Genomic DNA, 19,848 nt, shown 5'->3' with positions numbered 1-19,848 from the left:
CGCACCCTTCACTTTCCATTCCTACCCTCTCAAAAAGGTGACTTGCTCTCAACTTCCCATTAAATTTTTTAAAAATTTAATTTATAATTGAAGCATAATGTGTATAAGTACACACATTTTCAGTCAGCAACTCATGACATTCTTATATAGGCTCTCATGTAGCCGTTACTGAGCTCAAGCTGTGAGACGTTTCCAACACCACAGGTGGCTCCTGGGAGCTCCCTCCCAGTCGGTAGCCTCACCCCTCTCTGCAGAGGTAACCTCCAGATTACTACGCTGATCGTTTACTACTTTTGCTTATTCTTGAGCCTCACATAAATGGAACCATACTGTGTGTACTCTTTAAAAAAAACCCTTTTTATTTGGAAATAATTTCAAATGTATGGGGGTAGTTAGAATAACATACAAAGAACATCCACATGCTTTTTACCCAGAATCAGCTATTGCTGTTTCCCCACATTTGCTGTATCTATCGATCTATCATGTCTTGTCTAGATTTCATCTAGCTGTCATCTCCTACATAAACATTTTCTCCTGAACCTTTTCCTGAATGTTTGAGAGTAAGTTGTATCCCCCATGGCTCTTTACCTTAAGATACTTCAGTGTGCATTTCCTATTTCCTAGAAATAAAGAAAAAAGAAGAGGGGGAAGAAAAGATGAAAAAGGATTAAAAAAAAAAAAGAATTTCTCTTACATAACCACAGTAAGGTGATCGATTAGAGTAAGTCTGACATTGACGTGATACCTTAAAGTTCATATTCAGTTTTCCAGGCTCAGTATTTCTTCTCTCTGTTACAGGATCAGACTAGCAGAAGGTATTACATTTGGTTGTTGTGTCTCTTAATCTCTTTTACCGTGATATCTATACTAGTTTTTTTCCTTTTTCCTTAAAATTAGACATTTTTTTGAAGAATTCAGCCCTTTTTTTCTTTTGGAGGCAACTGCCTGACATTCTTTAATGATTAGATTCAGGTTATGCCCTCTCAGCCAGGCTATTACACAAGTGACATTATGTCCTTCTCAGTGTCTTGGAGCTGGAGACACAGGATGTTCACCTGTCCCTCACTGGGGATGTTAATTTTGAGCAGCTGGCCATCACTCTGTACTTGGTATTTCCCCTTTCAACTAATAAGCAATCTCTGGGGAGCCACTTTAAGGCCATGCAAATATCTTACTCCCCATCAAAATCTATCCCCTTCTCTCTTGATTTAGTTCTATTGATGATTCTTGTCTAAATCAGTCTCTATCCTGTTGGTTGTAAAAGGACGATTTTCCACCTCTGGCTCTCCCACCCCACTTACTGCGTGTTGCCATTCAACTCTCTATTGCAAGTAACCGTCTGCCCTTTTCTTACTTCCTTATATTTATTATTGGTATGGACTCATAGATTCCTCTGTTTTTCAGATGGTTTAAAATTAAGAAGCTGACTTACAAAAATACCTTTCTATACTTGTTATAATTTTAAAAAATTGTTTATATCTTATGCCACAATCATAAGAGCTTTGTTCAAACTTTTTTCTCTAAAATCAATCAATCTTTTAAAAAAAGATTTATTTATTTATCTATTTGACAGAGAGAGAGAGAGAGAGATTGAGATCACAAGTAGGCAGAGAGGCAGGCATAGAGAGAGGGGGAAGCAGGCTCCCCACTGAGCAGAGAACCTGATGTGGGGCTTGATCCCAGGACCCTGAGATCATGACCTGAGCCAAAGGCAGAAGCTTAACCCACTGAGCCACCCAGGTGGTCCTAAAATTTATTTTAGAGAGAGAGTGTGCGTGAGTGCACACAAATTGGGGAAGAGGCAGAGGGAGAGAATCTTTCAAGCAGACTCCCCACTGAGCACAGAGCCTGATGCGGGGCTTGATGTGGGGCTTGAGCTCATGACCCCTGAGATCACAGCCTGAGCTGAAACCAAGAGTCAGACACTTAACTGACTGAGCCACCCAGGCACCTCAGGGCTTTGTCCATTCCTAAAGCAGTGTCTATGGTTTAGAGTCTCCAAAGATAAATCTTTTCCCCATTATTCATTATCTAGAATTTTCTTTTTTATTTCCTCTAGTTTCTTACTCTAGATGAATTTTAGAGCCTTTCTTAAAAAATTTTCCTCCCTATGCCTTTTCTCCTCACTGTCTTCCCTCAGCTCTGGTGGCCTTATGATAGAACTGTGTTGGACCTACAAACCAATTTAGAAATAACAGGCAATTTTGTGATATGTAGTTCTTTCATCATGAACAAGTCTGCTCTCCATTAATTCAAGTTTTAATCTGACCAACAATGTTTATAATGAACACATGTTCTATAAGCATGGGTTCCATAGATGTGCTATTGCTCTGTGTTTTCTCCAATGATTTCAGACTTTTACAGGTATGTCACTTTGTCACTATGGTGCTATAGTCAAACGAGAAAAAAGAAATAAATAACCAAGGACATGTAAAGACAGACAGAGGGAGAGAGAGAGGGGAGACTCGAGACTCTTCAATGTGCTAATTTTACTCACTTACCAAGTCAGCCTTCTGGAGGTTCTACTTGTCACGTGCCAGGCCCTGTGCTAGACATGGGGACCCTGAGGGGAAGCCAGACCAGAGAGAAGCAGATAAAGTCAAACGGATAGAAGGAAAAACAAAGTCTTCGATATACTCGTTTCATTCCCTTCTTGTACGGGGCCTTTTGGAGGCCCCCATGTTGCCCGTGAGATGCTGCCAGCCATGGGGACCCAGAAATGAGCAAACCACAGGCCTTGCCCCCGGGAGTCCACAGAAGACTAAGGGGCGACAGGGCTGACTCCTACTGAAGTGGGGACAGAACGATCATGAACTTCTCTCGCTGACTTCAAAAACCTTGACTATATAGTGAGGCTTCCTGGAGCTCGAAGACAGCGGTCTTAGGCAGGTAATAGGAAATGCTACCTAACACAGCGGGTGGTAAAGTGACGGTTGGGAATTATTAATGTAGTCTGATGATGAGCTTCAGTGAAACGTTACATGACTAATTCATAGTGTGTTAGTCTGCAGCCTGGGCAGCTGCACACGTGCCGAGTAAGAGCACCTGGGGCAGGAAAAAGCAAAGAGACTATGTATAGCTGACACTTTGGGGAGGTGTTTTGGACATTTTCTTGAAAAAACTATAACTTAAAATCTGGAAACCTTCCCTGAAATCTTCTCTCTCTACATCCTTCCCCAAGGGACAAAACTGTCTGGGGAAGGGCAGGGATGTCAGGGGCATCATCTGAAAGCACTCAGACCTCTGCTGTGCCAGCGACGCATAGCTAAGATCCTCGGACACCACCGGCCATTACAGTAAAGGGTCTGAAAGTGCTTAGCAAAATTCTTTAGGCTTAATTAGCTCCTCAGCACCTTTTAGGAGGCTCTCAACTCCTGGGCTATGGCCTAGATCTTTCGTGACTCTGCAGACTAGGCCTGAGCCTCCAGACCGAAGCATTATGCACTCAGTGGGGAGAAAGTGCCCCGGGTCACCGTGCAGTGGTCATTCTAGTTCTAGAAGCCATCTGTGGTTTAAAGGGATGTCCCCAGGCCATAACTTATTTCTCCCTCCTTCCTTTCTTCATCCCTCCTCCTTCCTTCCATTTCCCTCCCTCCTACAGGTATTTGGGAAACACACTAGTGTTTTCCTAACTCCTGCGCTTAAGTCTTCAGTAAACAAGAACTTGATGAACATTTATTTTGTCCATCTAGTTCTGGATAAATGGAAGGGAGTAAATGCTTCCCTGTATATAAGTAAATCAGAGTGGAACTTGAGACTCTGAGTTCAGTTTCAAATTAGCCTCTCAGGAAATCCTCCAGCTTAATTTTTCTTCTTTCCTTCCTTTGAAAACGTGGTATATGACTCACCCTAAGAGATATATACAGAGTAGGACTGTATAGACCTGGAAGTATCAACCTGAAATATTTGTTGCATACAACATGGCTAGGAAGGAGGGGATACAGAGAAATAATTGTCCCAGAAATCGGGCCAAGATTAGTCAGTTCACTTTTACTATTTTGGGGGAGTCAAGGTAGAGGCACATGAAGCATAAAACCTTCCTTTACCTGATTCAAGGAATCATACTCGTTTGACAGGAGAGAAAAAGATCTTTCTAACATTACTCCCTGAGAGGACATAGCGCGCTGTCCTCTATATGAATGTGGACAGTGTCCTCAGCGGCAGGGCTCATGCCAACACCTGCCCTCTTTGGACCTCACAGATGTGGTTTACTGCAGAGACACTCAGTTTACACCAAGGTTAATACCATTCTAGCACGGCCAGCCTGAACACCGCCTTCCCCCAGGGAGGCCCTGGGAAACCAGCCTCCTTCCTCCCCAGCTGTCCTAACTCCCCACTCTTCCTGGAGCTCTGATGGAGATTCTTGGATCCACCCAACATCGCAGCTTGAAGTGATATGTGTCTTTGTGTTCCCTTCAGCTTGCCAGGCAAGGGCCTAATATCACTCAGGCATGAGCTCTTCCTAGAGATTCTGGAAATTCCAAATTGGCATTAAGAGACCTCGTGTGTATCACTGAGGAGATAAATCTTTAGGAGGGAGAAGAGTGAAATGAAGGAAGGTTGGGCACTGACCACCTGGCACTGGGAAAGGAAAAGATAAAAGCAGCATCCCCAGCTGGAACCAGGGGAGAAATATTAGGGCTCCTTCTTGAGAAGGATGCCCTCATGTCAGGAAGTGAGGGACCCGCCATTTTTGTCTTAAGTAAACAGAGGTTTTGAAAATATTTAACTTGGAACAATGTTTCTGAGGGGTGTGTCCTTTGAACCAGTAATTTTTGCTTCTAGTAATTTACTTAAGGAAATAATTAATGATGTCCACAAAGGTTTAGCTCTAAAGATGTCCATCATGGCATTGTTTCCAATTGTAAAAAAAAATAAATAAATAAATCAAAACCCCCCAAACTTTAATAACATGAACAGATCCACTACCAACTAAAGAACAAAACACTTATGAAACAGCATGCACAGTATAATCCTATTTATTATACAAACATACACACATATAGGCTTGAAAGTTCTGGAAGAACTTAGTAACCCTGCAAGATGGGGTCATGAAGTGTTTTTCTCATTTTCTAAATCTGCATAATAAGTAATACTTTTATAATGCAAAATAAACAGTTTGTTTTTAAGTTTTAAAAATCTTATTACTAATTTTCTTTGGTGTCTTCATCGAATCAAACTAGGTGATTGATCCATAATGACTTTTCCCCAATCTTTATTTCTCATTCAGTGGGTTCTCTGAATATCTCTTTATCATTTCAGTGGATACAGGAAACTAACCCCTGTTCAACATAGACTCAAAAACCCAAGAGCCCAGGAAGTAACAAAGAGGACCCCTACCTTGGCCAGACAAGTAATTCCACACAGAGACCAGCAAAGAGGAAACAGTGGAATTTCCATGCTGGGTGGAGCATGGAGATCCTGAAAATTCAGATGCTTTCCTGCCTGCTGGTGAAAGAAAAAGATCACTAGAACATTTTTTTAAAATCTGCCAGATCCTTGACCTTCTGTGTTGGATAAATTAGGTCAACACAACTTACCAAATAAAAATGACTTCCACAGACGTTCTTCCTCGGCCTGTCCGCCCCTGAAGAGGAGTGCAAAGCCCCTTACCACCCATGAGATGGAGAGAAAATTGGGATATGGTCCGTAAAAAGCTGTGACGGTTCTCTATGCAATTAACTTCTTTTCTTTTCTTTTCTTTTTCTTTTTTTTTTTTTTTAAATCAATGCTTACATTTTTAAAAGTTGGTTCAGCAGTTTTAGTTGGTATGACCTCTTTGACATTCTGGAAACTCAGGATTTTTTTTTTTTTTTTTTTTGGTAGATTTCATACAGTTTCATTACCTGAAGCTATTTGCAGGTCTAATCAATATCAGTTAGTCAGGCTTAAGACCCTTGCTCAGTTCAAAATAATCATTTCAGAGCTGGCTGAGAGGGTAATAAGATTGTCTTGACCTGTGCCGGGAGTGAAAGGGCAGAAGCTCTCATGCCCTCAGCCCCTCTACCCTCTCGCCCTCTGAGGATGGCAAAGATAGCCTGCCAGGAGAGCAGTTTCACCCCGTTGTAAGCAGGAGGGGCCTCCAGCGAAGGTCCCTGGTCTGGAGGCAAGAGACCCCACAGTCATGCCCCGCTCTTCCTCTCGCACTGAATTCTACCCTACGTGGGAGAACCTACCCCTCAGGGAAGTTGTTCAACATGCCTACGGGTGCAGCGAGGAGGCACGGGGCTCCTTTCTCCTCACCGTGGAAGAGTGGGCGAACTCAGTGGTATCCACCAGCGTGGTTAGGAAACTCAGGTGCCTGGAAGCTGGGCCTCTGCCCAGAACGCAGGACTTGGAGTCCAGAGGTGACCTTCAGTTCCTGTGTCAGCTCAGCCATTCCCTGGGTACTGGATGAGACAATGTACGTCATCTCTGGGTCTCCGTTTCCTCATGTGTAAAGTAGAGGAAAGAACAAACACCTGCCAGGGTGGCTGAGGACTGAACAAGAGGCTACATGTGAAACATCGGACACTCAGTGGGTGTTCGATAAATGTCTCACAGACTGCTAACCTTCCAGTCATAAGGAGGAGGGGCCCCGATGCGGCCTGAGAGGCAGGATTCCCTGAGCAATACCTCAACCCTTAGGAATGGGCTGGCGTAGCCTCACCCTATGCCCAACACCCCATCTCCGCGTCAGCTTCTCTGGAGTTGTTCTAAAGCATTCAGCCACGAAAAGAAAAGAACAGTCTTGATCTATCCCAATTTGCAGAAAAAGAAACTAAGTTTGTGCATGTAATTCTCTCCATTTTCAAGACTTCCTCTCAGTAATTTTTCCAGAACCTTGGAGGTACAGGACAAGGGAAATAAATGAAGTAGTGAATATTGACAACAACAATAACTAACTGAAACATTCAGACATGCTAGGTTGACAGCTTGTTTCACTTGTGATTTTTTTTATCATTGAGGTGAGATACTAAAGTAACACATTTTGAAAGCATGGTGAAACAATTTTTAGTTTTCTAAGATTTTATTTATTTATTTGAGAGAGAGAGAGATCAGGAAGAGGGAGAGGTAAAGGGAGAAGCAGACTCCCCGCTGAGCAGGGAGCTGGATGTGGGGCTCGATCCCAGGACTGGGATCATGACCTGATCCGAAGGCAGATGCTTAACTGGCTGAACCACCCAGGCCCCTGAAAAAATTTAATACATACTTGTGTATGAGGATAAATCACAGTTCATAATGGAGGAAACCAAGCATATCAATAATTTAGGTTCTCCTTAAAGATGGTCATGAATCTCAGCTGTGTAGAGGGATATGGGGAAATCAGGAGCCCTGATTTTAGTACCAGCTCTGCCAGTCACTTGCTTAATGAGGACCTATACAAGTCCTAGATTTCTCATTCTGCTGCTTTTCTTATTACATGAGATTGATAGTATTTAACATTTGTATAATTTTACAAGATGTTAAGCATTTTCCCAGGTCAGTACTCTCAGAAGAACATAGAAACACCTTAAAATGCAAAGTACTATACACACACAAAACATTACTATTATTACATTTTTATAAACATTTCTCCAACATGAATGGCTTTAAGAAGACTCCCAAATAAGGGGCCTGGGTACAACAAATGATTTGCCTGTCTACACACCATGTTGTTTTTGGCCAGTGGTTCTGAACCTTGATTGTGCATTGGTATCTATCACCTGGGAGTTTTAAAAAATACTGATGTCTGGGGCTGAGCCCCAGAGATTCTAAGAGTACCAGACTGGGGTTCTCAAAGCCTCCTATGTGGTTCCCATGTGCAGCCAGGGTTGGGGAACACTGCGTTCGGCAAAGGTATGCCATGCTTTTGTAAACCACTGTGAGAATGACCTGTGCCTGAAGAGCTCCCTTTCAGGACCCTGTGGTGTGGCTGGACTTCGTCATCACCCTGCAGCTCAAGGGCTCCCGGGCCACAGCACCGTGAGTCTCTTTATGGGAAATTGTGTCTAACAAAGGGCTTTGGATCATTAAAACAAAACCTTCTCCCCAGGGCACAGGTGTACTTACCAGCTGCTAGCTGGGGAATGGGGCCATGTAGGCGGGAAGAGATCCTCCCTGTTCTAATTTTACAGGTAGAAAAAGGTTTGAGTTTTTACAGATCTTTTCCTGTTTATTTTTTATATTTTTAGATTTTTTATTTATTCATTTGCTGGAGAGAGAGAGAGAGAGAGAGAGCACAAGCAAGGGGAGGGGCAGAGGGAGAGGGAGAGGGAGAAGCAGGCTCCCCGCTGAGCAGGGAGCCCTATATGGGGCTCTGTCCCAGGACCTGGAGATGATGACCTGAGCTGAAGCAGATGCTTAAGACTGAGCCACCCAGATGCCCCTGTTTACTTTCTTTTTATCAGTTTTTTTCCTTTGCTTATTTCCTCAGCTTTATGTTTTCTCAAATACCCATTTTTCTCTGTGGATACTGTCGCCTTGGTTCTCATTCATAGATATTTTGGCAGCAGGCTGGCTGTTCCCAGCAGCTTGTGAAACTCTGAGGAGGGGAAGGGCGTCCTCCTTACAGGCACCAGTACTCCCGCGTGAGGGGAAGCATTGCTTCAGTGTTTCTGCAGTTGGCAGAGGAATATGGACTGTCAGCCAACAAGCCTGGGGCCATCTTCGCTCCATCACTGAAACACATCATTGTAGATGAGGAAATTCACGTGGGATGCCTGAGAAAGCCATTTTTTAAAATAATTTATTTTTATTTTTTTATAAACATATAATGTATTTTTATCCCCAGGGGTACAGGTCTGTGAATCACCAGGTTTACACACTTCACAGCACTCACCATAGCACATACCCTCCCCAGTGTCCATAACCCCACCACCCTCTCCCTCCCCCCCTCCCCCCAGTAACACTCAGTTTGTTTTGTGACATTAAGAGTCTCTTATGGTTTGTCTCCCTCCCGATCCCATCCTATTTCATTTATTCTTTTCCTACCCCCCAAATCCCCTACGTTGTATTTCCACTTCCTCATATCAGGGAGATCATCTGATAGTTGTCTTTCTCTGATTGACTTATTTCGCTAAGCATAATACCCTCTAGTTCTATCCACGTTGTCGCAAATGGCAAGATTTCATTTCTTTTGATGGCTGCATAGTATTCCATTGTGTATATATACCACATCTTCTTTATCCATTCATCTGTTGATGGACATCTAGGCTCTTTCCATAGTTTGGCTATTGTGGACATTGCTGCTATAAACATTCGGGTGCACGTGCCCCTTCGGATCACTACGTTTGTATCTTTAGGGTATATACCCAGTAGTGCATAGGGTAGCTCTATTTTCAACTTTTTGAGGAACCTCCATGCTGTTTTCCAGAGTGGTTGCACCAGTGAGAAAGCCATTTTTTATGGTTCATTCTACATAGTCCCTTTATACAGTCCTCCATACCTCTTTGTCACAATGTTTGTGATCGAGTATTTAATTCATTCCTTCTCAAATAAACCAGATTTTATGCACTGTCAGAACTTGATATCTTATCCTGTTTCTTTTAAAACAATGGACTTTTCTCCAACAGATACTTGGTGAACTTACAAAGTCCTTTAGGAGGATCAAGGTCACAAATGTCCCTTTCACTCCTCCCGTCAAAGCCGGGAAAGCACAACAACGCGCCTCCCACCTCAAGAAGATGCTTTGGCCCTTGAGTTAGTCATTGATTTGCTTTTATGAGGTTACGGGTTGCATTCGTTGAGATTAACTTGGCTTATCTAACTTGCACGGGCTACCTCGTTAGTCTAAAAAGAATGAAAAGCAAGGCACGAGGTGGACTCCTATAAATTCTATGGAACATTTAAAAGCAGAAAACCAAGTGACAAAATGAAGGCTGGCAACCTGCACACTCAGGACTCTGGCTGTTCTCTGCAGGGGGTGAGGACACCCTAATCGGGTCCTCTTCTTTCAGGGACTCCTTGGCAATTGCTGGAGGCAGGACCTGGATGGCATACACATTTGTCTTGTAAGGCATGCTCTGAGAGACTTGTAAGGCATGCTCTGGTTCCCACCTGGAACCAGGAATTATTACCAGAAGCTGGCAGATAAGGTCTTAAAGCAAACACAGCAGTAAAACTGGAAACTGGAGGAGAAATATGTTGTTAGAGTCGACTTGATAGAAAATTCCAGAAATCCATCATTAGTCAAGTATATAATGTGGAGAACTGCTTCCTATATACAAAACAGGTAGCCATGGAGGGACACAGAGGATTCTAAAGCTCCTGAAGATGTTTGCCCAAGGCGGCCTCAGGGCACCATGACCTACCTTTGACTGTATTTAAAAACATTTTTTTTTAAAGATTTTATGTATTTATTTGACAGACCGAGATCACAAGTAGGTAGAGAGTCAGGCAGAGAGAGAGGAGGAAGCAGGCTCCCCGCTGAGCAAAGAGCCCGATGTGGGGCTCGATCCCAGGACACTGGGATCATGACCTGAGCTGAAGGCAGAGGCTTTAACCCACTGAGCCACCCAGGTGCCCCCTCTGAATGTATTTAAATGCTCTCTTTTGGTTCAGCAAAACTGAAATCAGCAAAATGCCCTTCCTCATCTCTAACGTGCTCCACTGCAGAACTAGTTATAAAGACAAGGATCGAAGTCCACTCTCCCTGCCATGCTTCCTGCAAGAGTTGGGGGAGAACTTCCAAAGTACTGACCTCAGGCGACACGGGCCCGGAACAGGCATTGTTAAGAGTACTAACAAGAGAAAGAAATCCGCCATGGAAAAGCAAACAGCAAAGTAGCTGATGCAGGCTAGACTGCGTTGCAAGGTGGAACGGCCGGAGAAGCCATGGCAGGGTATTTCCATGGGCTGGAAATGAGGAGTGATGCAGATGCACAAAGGCGTTCACGTGAGCGTCTGTCCTGGAGAGCCAAACAGCAGATCCCATGTCACTGGGCTGAATGCTGCTCTCCCTGCAGGCCGATGGAACTTCCCCTGCGATAGCAAGAACCCTGAATGGCTGCTTTAGCTAGTGTGTGTCGTAACACTTCACATTAAAAAAACAACCTTCCCCCAAACCCCAAGCCCCATAGTGCTGTACGTATCTCATCCTATCTCCTCAGATGCACTCGGGTTCCATTCACAGATTTCCCTTCGGAAATAAGCTGTAAAATTCATCCTCATAGTCCATCCCTTGTGAAAAGTTGAAAAGCAGGTCTGTATCTCAGCATTAAACGTTACAGAAAGCACTGTTGATTGACTTTGAGAAACTTAATCTCCTTGCAAATTATATCCTCACATCTGTTGTGGGTAAGAAATGCCTTCATTGACATCTTAGTGTTTGTTAGTTAGTGTTTAGTGTTTAATGTTTGTGGCCTGTCACCGTCCAATTGTCCCCCCATGCCAGGGCCCACTGTGGAGAAAGGAGTAAGCAGCATTAGCATCTCAGCGACAGCTGCTCTAATAAGGTTAGGGCCCTGGAAAGGAAGCAGAACAACCAAAACTTAGTGTAACTCTTAATTAAAAGCAGATGGGCCTCGACCAGTGGGCCTTCCCGAGGCCCATACAATTTATACACGGTTTAGCATTTACCATTTTTAGAACTAATAGCTAGGGCCAATAGGCTGGAACAAATGTCTAATTTGAATGAAGTTTAGTTATAACAAGGTTCCCAATTCAAAACAAATGTGAAGTAGTAAATCAGGTTCCAGCCCAAATCAGGACTGGAATGGGCTCCAGCGCTGAGAATGAAACTGCCTCCACATCCGTGCAGTGGCCAGGAGTGCTCAGGAGCAGGCCCTCATGGCCTGGACTCCACCGAGGGAGGTGAGCAGCCTATCCTACCCATAGTAGGCCGAGTTCCATTTTCCTCAAGCTGAACGTTGGATGACAGGCACTGTATTCACAAGGAGTGACCCAAGGTTCTTAGCAAATCACCTGTCTCACTTAGTGATGGACCAGGCAGACTCTGCCTTAACTGTCCATGACTGTTGAGGCTTCTTCCTTTCCCACTTGGGTCTGCAGAATACAATTCGGGTTACTTCTTCTGGGCTACTGAAGAAGTTTGCAGGAACGGGGCCCAAATTCTCTTCAATAGGAATCGGTACAGGGCCCCAGCAGTTGGGAGTAGGTGGATGAAAGAGGGGAGTGGAAGCAGATGCTTTGCTCCCCGACTTAGAAGACAGGGTTCCTGCTCATTATTCTAAATGATCAAAAATTTTCTCCTCGGGGCGCCTGGGTGGCTCAGTGGGCTAAGTCCTCTGCCTTCGGCTCAGGTCATGATCCCAGGGTCCTGGGATCAAGCCTCAGCCCCGCATCAGGCTCCCCTCAGCAGGGAGCCCACTTCCTTCTCTCTCTCTGCCTGCCCCTCTGCCTTCTTGTGATCCCTGTCTGTCAAATAAGTAAATAATCTTAAAAAAAATTTTTTTTTTCTCCTTAAAACTCAAATGCAGATTGAAAGACCACTTGACGACTCTACAGACAAATGGTGATGGTTCTAGGGCTGGCTCTGCAGCAGAGAGGGTTCCCTGCCTTCTTCAAAACACTGCATGTCCTGGGCAAAGGATTGCTGAACGGCTCCTTGCTCTCCCCGTCATGTCATCTGGTTACCTTCAAGAGCTAGGATTCCTTTCTCTCCATCTCCACAAATACTTTATACCGAAACAAGATTTTATGTTCTCCCAGCAATGATTGTTCCATTTGCCTTGCAAGGGAACAGCTGCTTCGCTTTGTTTTATCAGCAAATGTCACACATTTCTAAGTTCATTAAAGTCTTTTGATCAGATGCAACTGAAGTAGTAGAATGAAGACATACAGAATTCTGAATATCAAAGTTAAAGTGTAAGTCCCTGAGTGTGGTATGGGGCATACCAAACTAATGGTTATGTTTTGACTGCTCTTGAATTTTCACATTCACATGCATTTTCAAATCAGTTTGAACAGTCCAATTGGATGTTCTGTTGAGATTTTAAAGATTTTGGTTTTTTTTTATTTATTTATGTGTCAGAGAGAGAGAGAGAGAGAGCGAGCACAGGCAGACAGAGTGGCAGAGGGAGAAGCAGGCTCCCCGCGGAGCAAGGAGAGCGATGCGGGACTCGATCCCAGGACGCCAGGATCATGACCTGAGCCGAAGGCAGCCGCTCAACCAACTGAGCCACCCAGGTGTCCCCTGTTGAGATTTTAAAAATAGGACTTCTTTACAATATTAAGTCTCCCATTCATAATCATGATATTCTTCTCTACTATATTTTCTTTTATGCCCTTCAATAAAATTTTATCTTCTACAGTAAGACCCCAGCATGTTAAGCTTTTTTTTCTAGGTAACGTTTTAAAAAACTGGCATTGTGAATGATACCCGTTCCCTCCCAGCCCATAAAATTTTTCAATTGAATATTGCTGTTTATATATTAATCTTATTTTCAGTCACCTTTCTGAACTGCCTTCATTGGTTCTGATGGCTTATCAGTTGATTGTCTTTATCTTCTCGGTAAGTATTTCTTACAAATAATATTGTTCTCACTTTGCACTATTTATATCATTACTTTTTCTTGTCTTAGTAATTGCACTGACAAGGACCACAAACATTGCTGAATAGCAGTAGTAAAGGGTATAGTTGTTTGATCTCTTGACAAGAATGTGTCAAATACCTTAAGCCTGGGGCACCTGGGTGGCTCAGTAAGCGTTTGCCTTTGGCCCAGGTCATGATCCCAGGGTCCCGGGATTGAGCCCTACATTGGGCTCTCTGCTCAGCGGGAAGCCTGCTTCTCCCTCTCCCACTCCCATTGCTTGTGTTTCGTGTTTCCTCTCTCACTGTCTCTCTGTCAAATAAATAAATAAAGTCTTTTTTTTTTTTTAAATACCTTATCCCTGAGTATGTTTGAGATAATCTTTTAACAAGTCCAGGAATTTCTAGTTTTGTAAGTTATTCTCATTTTTAATAAAAAATGGTACAGTGACCAAGACTTAGTCCAGTTTAGAACAGTTCCTCTTGAGGAACTCATGATTAAAGAGAAATATGTAAAAGATCAATGTTGTTCCACTTTGGTACCCAGGCAGCTCAGAGTCAAACTGAGTATAACTTTGCACATCATAGTATGATCATCTATATCATCACTAGTCTTTCCCAACTTCCCACCTATTTTTTTTTTTTTAAAGATTTATTTATTTTGAGAGCACATCCATGAGCAAGTTGGTGAGGGGGCGGCTGGGCAGAGGGAGGACAAGCAGACACTGCGCTGAGCAGAGAGCCCAGGGTGGGCTCGATCAATCCGACGAACCTGAGGTCACCTCAGCCAAAACCAAGAGACCGACACTCACCTGACTGAACCAATCAGGTGCCCCTTCCCACCTAGTCTGATTTATATTATCCTTGGTGTTTCCTCTTTATTTACTTTTTTATTGTATGGATTTCCTGTCATTTGCAATAAATCTTAATGGAATTAGGTGAACAAATGAAAACTTAAAAAAAGATGTGGCTGCATTTGGATTTAAAATCGAGAATGACAGAAATGCAATCTAAGCAAAAAAAAAAATACTGTTGGATCTTTCAAGAACAAATCCATTAGTTATCATGAAATTATATGGAGATCTAACAGTATGATGAGTAAGTCTCTTGGGTGACCAGATGAATCAAATCTCAGAAAACATCTGGAGTTAAGTTGGATTCTGTGAGTCCTCAGGAATCTGGTACAGAGGAAATCCAGTTCAATGAGGCCTGCTTATACTTGCATTGTTAAGCTTGATTATTTGGCTTAAAGTAACTATTAGCGAACACATTTTAATTTCATATAATGAAGGAAAACCCAGGAGCCATTAGCATTTTTAGAAATAGGTGATTCACAAATTTGTTGAATGTACAATCCCAGGCCACTTCAAATCCTCTAGGAAAGGGTATCAGGAAAAATGATTAAACCTATCTACAGCTGAGCGATCAAACAAAAAAATATTCCTCCCAATAGAAGTATAAATAGGATCCAAATTTTATCATTTTATTGTTTTTCCTTCATTAGGCCTTTATGACATACATATTTCTGTAATTTAAATAACAATCTTTCTATTTTAAGGGCTCTGAAAGTGTAAGAATGATAACAATGAATTTTAGGAAATGGTTTCTTTTTCTGAACAGGTTATACCATAACTTCCAAATGGTTTGCCACTGTTCCATAACCACTCCTTCACAAAGACAGACAAATCTTTAGTAAAAGAAGTTTAATTTAGAGGTATCTTAAGATAACCCGAAATATGCAGTAAAAAAAAGAAATGAACCTCACAAAACACAAAGATTTTGCTCATATGCAAACTGCCAGTCCATTTAAATTTGGCATATTCAATCTACTTAACTGATCTTTTTAACGTGGTAACTTTTTTAAACATAATTTAGTTTGGGCGATGAATGATGTATTTATGCCCTTGACAAATATGACAAATATGGTATTGTGAAAAAGGAAAACATATTTCCTGGTTATATTACTGTTCTGGCTCATCAAAACTCATAAAATATGTCAAGATTCTGCCACATCCAATGAGGTTAGTTAAATGTAATAGAAGGAGCACTGGGCTGACACACATTTTCATCATACAAATCTTCTGGCAGTTCTTCTTCATCTCCATCAGGAAAATATGTAGGAAATGGCAGATTTTTACAGAAGTCCTTATATGCAGGCAGATTGGAATCTCTGATCTGTGGGGAAGGAGACAAAGATCTTATTATTAAGTATTATCAATTAAGTTAAAGATATTAAGGTAAAAGAAAAGGTCTGTTTAATTATTAAGAATTAGAGAATATCTGTTCCTACATTTTCTAGTGTGAATAACACAACTGTTATATAAAGTAAAAGGAACTCAAATGAATTCTTTTTATTCCAATAAATTTAATTAATCCAATGACAGAAATACAGCCTTCTTCAAGTTAATCATCTACTCATAATAAAATTACTGATTATTAATTTATGTCTTATCCATAACTTATAAATCTCTAGAATTGCCCAGGATAAATTATATTTTATAATTACTACTTAGATATCAATTATATCCAAACTACGTACCTAAAAGTTATTACTACCTATTTCCTGATTTTATTATCTACTCCTATTACATATTTTTTTTATTTTCTATCATAGATTCTTTTTGAGTCGAGGATAAAAAATAACTTTTATCTAGTATTTTTGTTAGTCTTAAGTCAAAGGGCACATAACCAAAAATACCAAGTTTTATTAAGGAAATAAGTTTACACTTAACAAGCACCATTATCATTGACACAGTAAGGACAAAATAGAATTTAGCAAAAATAATAATAATGAATCCACAAGTCTTTATATTACCTCTATTAACTCTTTATATTCTAAAAATATGCTAATTATATCTGTGAATTCACAAACCAAGGAACAGTTCAGATATTGATATGACCTAAAATGTTGGGCTTTATTTTTGGAAAACATTATTGGATTCTTTAAAGCTTCTGACTCATTCTACAGCTTTCATTCAGAGAGAAATAAAAAAAAATTACATGTAATTAGACACACAGAGTAAAATAAGGTATAATCATTTTGGCAATAAGAAATGAATAATCTGGTTGAAATAAGTACACAGCTGCTAGGAACAGCTAAGTACAGAAAAACATCTATTTTAATCTCTCTCATTAAAATTGTTCCAAGAAATTTTCAGTAAGTTGCCCAGAAGAAAATAAACTCATTTAATTTTTTTTTCCAATTCACTAATCTCAGGTTGAACTTTAACTTGAGGGAAAAAAAATCCTATTCTTTTACCAATTTAAACTGTTTCAAAATCTAGGGATGCCTGGGTGGCTCAGTCGGTTAAACGGCTACCATTGGCTCAAGTCATGATCCCAAGGTCTTGGGACTGAGTCCCACATCTGGCTCCTTGCTCAGAGGGGAGCCTGCTTCTCCCTCTGTCTGCTGCTCCCCCTGCTTGTGTTCTCTATGTCTCTCTGACAAATAAATAAATAAAATCTTAAAAAATAAACTGTCTCAGAATTTAGAACTGAAGATAAAACCCAAGCAAATAAACAACAAAACCAGCAAAACTGCGTGCTAATTTGATAAATGTGAAAATTTGGTCATATATGATCTATGTAGCAAATTCTCAGTTGCTTTTTCATTTTGATAGACCTATCCTTCCTGAGAACACTTCAAATACAAGCACTGCTTATATATATTCTAACTGTAAATGCTATAGTACTATACATTCATTGATTTGAAATACATATGATGACATTTTATTTAAATCTCTTTTGTTTTGGTGGCTCTAAGGCTGAGAGCCAAAAGCTTGCAACCCATCTTTAACAAATGTGTAAGACTTGATAGTATGTATTTTTGTGCACTTAATCTAACCTCTGGCTTCATTATTTCCCTGCCTTCACCAAAACTCCCTCAACTCTCCAGCTCATTTTTTTAATATTTCTGTATATTGGCAAACCAGTTCAAATCCTCTGAGGAAAGGTGAGGGGTACTACATACACAAACACAAACCAGGAAATCTGGAATAAACTTAAATTTTAAATTAGGGGATAGGAATAAGCATACACAAGTAATAGTAACATATACTATGTAATATTGTAAACAAGTTCTTTAGGCTCTCTTAATACATTTGGTGAATCCAAACAACAAAAAAAATGCTTACATTGATTAAACAAGTTGGTCATCCTTAAGACTGTCTTTACTAACTTTAGAATAAAAAAAGGCATTGGTAGCCCTGTACTCCGTGGGGTGGTGGGGGAGGGGTGCTAAAGCTCTTATGGGACGAGAGAATGTTAAAGATGCTGCCTGTCCACTAGGACGTGCCTCAATCCCCATGGCCAAGGGGGCTTTTTTACTTGCTATGGAATCACCTAGAATAGAAAAAGTGGGGTAAATATTTTCAAAAAGTGCATCACACTTCTGACATTTAAAACACAAGCCTACAGAACACCCACCAAACCCATACCTTAATGTTTGGGACAGACATTTGTGTAAGGTTACAGAAGATACTTACTTAGACATTATATGTCAAAGATTTTTTTCAAAATGAGTTTTTTTTAAATCAAAATATGTTTCTTGCAAATACATTCATTAGTGGTTAATAGTTCAAAACAGACTAGACATTTTTTGATGCTAGTTTTTTTTTTTTTTTTAAGATTTTATTTATTTGAGAGAGCGAGCAAGAGAGTGCACAAGAGTGCACAAGGAATGGGAGGGGAGAGAGAGAAGCAGGCATGCCGATGCGGGGCTCCATCCCTGGGTCCTGGGATCATGACCTGAGCTGAAGGCAGATGCTTAACCAACTGAGCCACCCAGGCGCTATGCTAGCTTCTTGAAATATATTTGGACTCCTCTTATGGGATTGCCTTTTGATGTATCTTCTGAATGTCTTCAGTAATGGTAAGTCATCATCCTTTCAGAGAGCTGAGTTTTTGGAGGCAATTTTTGGTTGATGTAGGTGGAAGAGTACTAAATGTTGCTGACTATAAACTCTTCCTAACAAACCAGTCAGAATATCACTGCACATATTATGGTTTTTCACAACTGACTGGCATCTATACTGGCATTCAAGAAAATGCTGAGGTATACCTGAGAAGTCACAGTAGCAGTAAGGTGCAGCTGGAATGCCAGCCTAGAACGTGGTATGCGGTAAAATGGGGAGAGAAGGGAGACCAACAACCTTTTATCAAAATTTAAAAATTCATCTGCTATATAGTATAATTTTATTACTATATATATATTCTATATATATATTCTATATTCTATATACTATATATATTCATTTCCCTCTTTTTTATTAATTAGGTCATTAAATCTACATAACAATTTATTTACTATATATTGTGTATATATATTTATATTTATATATATTTATATATAAATATAAATATATAAATATATATATATTAATTAAATGTATCCCTCCACATTCCAGGTTTATTGTATGTTTATATACATATATATACACAATATGTATATAAACATACAATAAACCTGGAATGTGGAGGGATACATTTAATTATAAAGCCAAAATATTCTAAGAAATACAATGACAACCTGCCAATCTTGACAACCTAACATTGTGTTTCTGACTATGTCACTTTGGAGACTGGAAACCTAATTAAATCTAAAAACATGCAAAGTAAAAAAAAAAAAAAAAAAAAAAAGCTGTAAGAATTCAAAAGAATTATTTTTTCCCGAAGAAAAACGAGAATAATCCAGTCAAAAAGTTAATTGCAGAAAGGGAATTTTAATTACTGTAAGATTAAAACAAGTATCATACTTTATGCTACTAATGGAATCTAATTTAAGAAATGAAAAGAATACATAAAGACCCAATCTGAAAATCTGAGGTTAAAGTTTTAGCCTATTTTTGTTCTTAGTGTTGGAAAATTAATAAAGAATATATTTCTGGGACTAGATGGTATCACTTCTACTATAAATTTATTTTCAGAATGGAAGATTCAAAATTCAAAAGTGATTTCTAATGTTGTATTATGTTGGCCAAAATCCCAGGCAGAATATTTATTTTCTATTCTATTTAATAGACATACGTCTGTGAGAGTGCAAGAGTTTTTTCCTTCAAATTTTTCCTGAACATGTTTTCTTCTTTTACTTATTTTTGAACATAAAACATATATATTTTTAAAACACTAAAAAGTATAATCAGAGGAATGTTAGTTATAATAATAATAATAATACTGATAAGTTTCTCCTTAAAATGTCTTTTACCACCTTCCTTTTTTAAAAAAAAAAAGTTTCATTTTACGTTTTTTTAAGTAATCTCTATACCCAATGTGGGGCTCAAACTCAAAAATCAAGAGTCACCTACTCTTTCAACTGAGCCAGCCAGGTGCCTTTTATCATCTATCTTGTTGACTCTCTCACTGAATTTCCATTTCATGTACATCCAGTGCTTGTGTCAAAG

General features: G+C 40.3%; 1 protein-coding gene across 1 annotated transcript in view; it reads right to left on the bottom strand.

Annotated features, from left to right (window-relative positions):
* Positions 1-14,351: 14,351 nt before the first annotated feature.
* Positions 14,352-19,848, bottom strand: part of MRPL3 (mitochondrial ribosomal protein L3) — a 40,164-nt gene continuing 34,667 nt past the window's right edge. Inside the window, exon 10 of the mRNA XM_080802888.1 lies at positions 14,352-15,625. Within this exon, the coding sequence (XP_080659014.1) occupies positions 15,473-15,625 (153 nt within the window). The 3' untranslated portion in view covers positions 14,352-15,472. The remainder of the gene's footprint in view (positions 15,626-19,848) is intronic.

The sequence above is a fragment of the Martes martes genome (assembly GCF_963455335.1).
Source record: "Martes martes genome assembly, chromosome: 1".
NCBI classification, from domain to species: domain Eukaryota; kingdom Metazoa; phylum Chordata; class Mammalia; order Carnivora; family Mustelidae; genus Martes; species Martes martes.
Note: the sequence above shows the minus strand (reverse complement) of the source record. Positions and strands in the feature narration are given on the sequence as shown.